Source organism: Perca fluviatilis, chromosome 4 (assembly GCF_010015445.1).
Source record: "Perca fluviatilis chromosome 4, GENO_Pfluv_1.0, whole genome shotgun sequence".
Lineage (NCBI taxonomy): Eukaryota > Metazoa > Chordata > Actinopteri > Perciformes > Percidae > Perca > Perca fluviatilis.
The window spans coordinates 16,139,753-16,145,844 of NC_053115.1; the positions used below are offsets into that span (position 1 = coordinate 16,139,753).

The following is a 6,092-nucleotide window of genomic DNA, read 5'->3' on the forward strand; positions in this document are numbered from 1 at the left end:
ACACCCTGCTTGTTGGAGGGACTGACAGCTCATCGTGAATGCTGCTAAAATAGGTGCAGCCATCTACGCACACAGTGAGACACACACTCACTGACCATCCCCACACCATCTCCACACACACAAACAAGCATCACACGTGCACGGCCAAACTCAGCGCTCACACACCAACTCTAAACTCCCATCAAAGCCTTTGTGAAGCACAGCCAGAAAGGGGGGCCGCCTGCCTGACGCCAACTCCAAAAAGCAGGTGAGTGTGTGTTTCTGTGTGTGTTTGACTTGATAGTGGTGGGCAGAGGGTGGTTTCGTGGTATGGCAACAGAGTAAAGCTCCTACCGGTCAGCATCAGTGTGTCAGGCTTAAACCTGGGATAGTATGAGCAAGGTAAGGTGAGAAAAATGGCTTTTCCAAAACTGTGTGTCTCTTTGTTTAGTGTCAAACCATGAGCTTTAGGTTTGGCTCTATTGGAGACAGAACACAGGGGCCTGTGAGTAGACAGATCCAACTGTTTGACCCCCCTGCACTGTCACAATGACCTCTTAGCCTCAGAGTTAGACATTTTCTCTCATCATCTAACCTAAAACACATGTAAGCTGTTGCAGACAGTATGTAAAGGATCACAGAGCTCAGGCAGGTAGGGGCACATACCAGCTCCTAGTGTTAATCCATGCATTCTTGTAGGATCACTTTTATGAACAGCTTGTGTAGAACTTTATCTTTATCATGGTGTATGTGTGAATTTGCCGGATCACCATAAAATCACCCTTTCCGTGTAAACAATGATTGCATGTAGACACATACCTCAACAGGAATCCTATTTATTAATTAAAGTACCACAGAATGTTATTTTTAATGTACAATAAAGATTCTGGAAAAGTATAACAATCACAACTTCTACAAGCAGTACTTTCACTATATATGTATTTGTATTTATGGAGTAACACTATAAATATGGTTTTGCAAAAGAGAAGCCCTTAATAAACAGACAAATATTGTAATATGGAGTGAAGCTTCAAACTGTTTGCTAGTGGATGTGTACACATTACTTTGTTTTACATTACTATGTTTCTTTCTTTAATCTATTAGCTGCCATCAGCATGTAACTACTGAGCGACATGAAAGAGGCTCAAGGAGAGTGATGTCCACACAGTGACTAAAGAAAAGTGTGGTTGACATGATTATCTGTGAGAATTGTCATCATTATTTAGGATGTTCCTACAAAGTTTTTGGGTCTCGTCTTCATCTCCACCCTCTTGAAGGAGTAGCGCTCTCCAGTTCGTCCATCTGTCAGGATGTACCATGTCCCCCAGTAGATCCCGTTGGTCACCCCACTGTAGCGCCCACGGTAATACCGTCCATTCAGGTTAGCTGCCAAGCAGGCATCAAACCACCAGCCTGCACCGTAGTAATGACCACAGTTTCCAGCTGCATAGCGGTCGTGGTCTCGGTCAGACGTGCTGAAGGATCTGCCATCATGGTTGTAACGTTTGCTGTAGCTCAATGCGTTGCCTGCATCACCAGAGTACTCCCGTGCTGTTAGACGATACCTGGATTAAAGAGAAATAACATATAACACATTTGTGGGGGTTGTGCATAACATCCACGTCTTTATACTGTATGTGTACTGGGGAACTACAAAAGCACACACACACACACACACACACACACACACACACACACACACACACACACACACACACACACACACACACACACACACACACACACACACACAACCAGGCAGGCAGTGACCCTACTGGTATACAGAAATACCACAACCCAGATTTCTGTGGGCGGTGTTCAGTTGGAAAATGTGATGTCACATATACTTCCATGTGCCAATCAGAGTTTAGCAACATTTGAATTAAAATGTTATGGCTATTTTGGTGTTGTTTGCTTATGTTGCAAGCACTGTCAATCAAACCTGATCAAACTACAACCACACAGCCCAAATTAAGTGAGTGTCAAGCTCTTTATGAATAATAACCAAGACATTTCTTTCTAAACTTTGATTGCTGCCAATTTTCAGGGGCTTTAAGATAGTTAATTCCACCAATCTAGCTGACGCAGAAAGTGCGTATTTGTTCCTCTGCAGTGTGGTTCACCTCTGTGCCTCTGAAGCCACTTTGAAGTTGCTGTAGGTAGCATGGCGTTTCTGCTGGTGCCAGTCCTCCAGCTCGATGCGGAGTTGGTGCTGGCCAGTGGAGGTAAGGGCTTGCAGCGCTGCGTTCCCCAGCCAATGCTCTCCCTGCGGACCGCCAAAGCCCTCCCGGTATTCCTGCCATGTCCTGTTGAAGTCCACCGAGCCGTCCTGCCGATTCTGGATCACTGTCCACCCACCACCTGCCATCTCCATGTCACATTTAGCCTGAGCCAAAACAAAGACTTTGATATTATAAATCCTACATTTCAGTGATCCATAGATAGCATACACATCTCTAAAAGAAGAGGAGTAGGGTGGGGGTCCGTCTGTGCGTTTTATGAGTGTGGTGAATCTGAAATACCTCCAATGCCGGCCTTTGCAGGTCAGGCTGGATGGTGTAGATTCCATTCTCTTTGATCCCAAGCCTGTAAATCTCTGCACAGTCCTGGGGATGTAACCTGTCCAAGGGTGCAACTGAGAACCACACACAACATTTTTATTCATTTTTATTAATCAGCAACAATTGTACCATGTGATGACTTCTGATGCCCATTACCTGTGGGTGAATATTGTGTGATGCTTTTCAGGAAAAGCAGCAGGTCTCTCTCCCCCTCTCTTCCCACGGCTGCACTCTCTGTCAACCCCACGAAAGATTGGGTTATCGGTGAGACACAGGGGTTGAAAATATATAGAAGCTTTGTCTTAATATACGACACAGAGGGGCTCCAGTTTGTATGATGACTCTTTAAATCTTCACTGTATGCGCATGTACGAAGAGTTTTTCTCATCCTTCTCAGTATAGTTAAATTCCTATGCACTCACCTATGACCGACACTTAGCATGCCTTATTGAGGTTCTGTTTACTATGTGTGGGGGAGTGACTGCACTGGCATTTCTGTGTGTGTGTGTGTGTGTGTGTTTGTGTGTGTGTGTGTGTGTTTGCGTGCGAGCGTGCGTGCGTGCATGCGTGCATGCGTGTCTGTGTGTTGCAGAGGTGGGGGATATAAATGTGTACTACTCACCAAGTCGTTTGGCCATCGCCCCAAGGGCCTGGCTGTGACAGTGGAGGTCACACTCTGTCAGTACAGCTGCCATTAGTGCCAGGATGGCCCCTAGAGAGTTGCTCTCCTGGCCCCCGTGACTCCAAGGGCCCCCTGTTTCCTGGAGAGAGTGCATGCAGCGCTGCAGCCGAACGAGACGCTCTTTCACACCTCCAGTCTGCAAAGACAGTGCTCACAGGTACTTCTTGATGTGCCAGTCACTCAGCCATCGATCATGAGTAAACACTGTCAAATCATATTTATACGCCAAGGACATTTCATAGTCATACATGTTGTTGAGTGAAATAATGCTGTGTTTTTAATTAAAGAAAATTAAGCTGTGCATAATCATGCATGCTTCAGTTGGGAAGATGGCATCTGAAAGGCTAATCCACTCAAAACTCACAGCTCAGTGACATGTTTTGTGTCACACTCAATCTGTCTCTTACACTTACATCAGCCATTGTAGTCACTCACTCACACGCACCTGTTGCTGCATGAGCTCAGCACAACCATATGATGAGGACATTTTTAAAGCAGCTCTAATTTTATCCCTTCTTTGATTGCTGACTGCCATTGCTTCATGGCTGTTAGGTGGTGCCAAGTTTAGTGTGGCGACTTTCCCGTGAGAAAAGACCTGCTGACCTGTTCCTGATAGTACACTGCTCAGTTCTCCCTGGCACGTGCATGAGTAGACAGGGGTTCAGCTCTGCTTCAACTCGTCTAAAAATGTTTCTGAAACATCTCACTGCTACATGGCTGAGATTAAAAGTTATATTAAAGTAATATCTTTTTTTTTTTTTGGAATAACATTTTTATTTGTATTTTAATTTTTTTAGATAATTCTTTGGGCATTTTCAGCCTTTACTTTTGACAGGACAGCTGAAGACATGAAAGGGGAGAAAGAGGGGGAATGACATGCAGCAAAAGGCCACAGTCGAACCCAGGCCCGCTGCATTGAGGAGTAAACTTGTATAAATGGGCGCCCGCTTTACCAACTGAGCTATCTGGGAACCCTTAGAATAATATTTTAAGATTAGTAAACAATAAGTCTCATTGGGACTGCCACTACACTGTAAGTGATGTCACTCACCTTAGGCTGAACCTGGGGGAAATCCTGCCTGTGCTCCCCCCTCCGAGGAACATCTGAGGTGGCTGGAAGTGAAACCCCTATCCTGCAGGCCGTTTGACCCTCACAGGCCCCAGTGCCCACTCTTCCCACCATCCCGGGCTGGATGGGTGCAGCTACCAGACTGTCCCTGCAGGGAGGGTGCGTGCAGGCCGGAGATGCATCCGAGGACAGCAGTGCTCCCACATAGAGCGCCAGCAGAGGAAGCAAACCGAGAGAACTGAGTGGAATCATGTGAAAGTGCATAAATGCAGGCTCGTCCTGACCTTTGTCTTAAACTCTTGAGCAGTGGTCCACTTTCTCCTCCAGGAGGAAAGCCTTCTTTCTCTGAGCTGTAAGTTGTCCTTTTGTTGTTGATGATCCTCAGAAAACTTTCCCTTCACTTTCCTTTGTATCTCAACAACTGCCTCTTCAGGTGAAAAGTGCTTGCTGACCTGTCCTTTTTGTTTAGATCTTTCTATAGTTGTACTCGTCTGTCTTGCTTTCTACTCTTTGTGCTTCATTCATCCTCTTCTTTCTTTTTCCACCCACCTCAGTTCACCTCACTCCCGGTCCTCCTCTTTCTCCTGCTCTCTGTCTGTGAGGTTGCTTTGGCTCAGATTCCTAGATAACTGCGGCACTCTTTGCTGTCTGACACGGACTACTGCACCCACCCCCTGGCACACACACACACACACACACACACACACACACACACACACACACACACACACACACACACACACATACACACACACACACACACACACACATACATACATACATACATGCATACACACACACGTGGTGAAACATGCAGAAATAAACTTTCACAGATTAATGGACCTTTTATTAATGCTGTGGATGAGCTCCTCACCTGCCTTTACAATTATACCTGTCTCACATGTTGTATGTATATGCTAGAATTAATTCCTCTTGAGAACCCGATCTGAACAGACTTTGACTTCCTCTTACCCATCAATGTGCATACTCAGCAATGTTTGTAGAGATGATAATGTAGCAGATGCTTAAAGTATGTGGCTCCTTCCCTCCTGTGCACCATTTTCTCACTTACGTCCTTTTGTGTCTCAGTGTTTGTGTTTACAAACGGAGTTCCAAAGAGGCCATAAAGACTCTACATTCAATAGGAGCCAGAAGGCAGGAATTCCTCTATAAACACCAGTCATCAGGATTCTGCAGAGGCACGCTCCCACTAACAAGGAGCCCAAACACACACGTAGACATACTTAACACATGAACATGGAGCAGAACGGAATCAAGATGAGATCTCTGTTAGGCTCAGTCAGAAAAAATAACCTCATAATGTCAAACGGTTGTTGTGATGAGCCAGTGGCAGCTCTGTTCTTTAAAAGAAACAAAGGAGTCTGTGAGCTTAAATTAAGATGTTAAAGAAGACTCAAAAGAGAGTAAAGATTTGGGATCCTAATTTTACGTTACTGAATTCAAACACTTTTCTCTTGGTACATAATTATTTTAAGATATGTTAGATAAATGATCAATGCAACACTGAGAATGTGGTAAAAAATAAGATCTTTATAGATGCTACAATTCTAAATTTCGTCAATAACAAATGTTATTATGTTCTTTTTTGTACTGAGTACTCAAGTACAGATACAGGTGGTGAGGACATAGATAGAGTTAATGAAAATAAGTGTCTTGTGATAATAGATGACAAAATAAGCTGGAAATCTCACATAAAACACACTAACTTTCAAGAAGCATTTCAGTACTGAGTAAGACAAAACACGTTCTGGACCACAAATCACTCTACATTCTTAACTAT

General features: G+C 44.5%; 1 protein-coding gene across 1 annotated transcript; it reads right to left on the reverse strand.

Moving 5' to 3' along the window:
* Positions 1-874: 874 nt before the first annotated feature.
* si:ch211-157b11.8 (fibroleukin) lies at positions 875-4,856 on the reverse strand. The gene is made up of 6 exons (XM_039799056.1): positions 4,274-4,856; positions 3,163-3,358; positions 2,697-2,774; positions 2,502-2,614; positions 2,103-2,365; positions 875-1,544 (listed from the first exon to the last, which is right to left on the reverse strand). The coding sequence occupies exons 1-6, from the start codon at positions 4,553-4,555 to the stop codon at positions 1,202-1,204; spliced, it is 1,275 nt and encodes a 424-aa protein (XP_039654990.1). The 5' UTR covers positions 4,556-4,856; the 3' UTR covers positions 875-1,201.
* Positions 4,857-6,092: the final 1,236 nt, after the last annotated feature.

Coding starts and splice junctions, on each gene's coding strand:
- si:ch211-157b11.8 (XM_039799056.1), bottom strand. CDS start 4,555: ATGCACTTTCACATGATTCCACTCAGTTCTCTCGGTTTGCTTCCTCTG. Junction 2,615..2,696: donor CACACAATATTCACCCACAG/GTAATGGGCATC, acceptor TGTGGTTCTCAG/TTGCACCCTTGGACAGGTTA. Junction 2,366..2,501: donor TGCAAAGGCCGGCATTGGAG/GTATTTCAGATT, acceptor GTTTTGGCTCAG/GCTAAATGTGACATGGAGAT.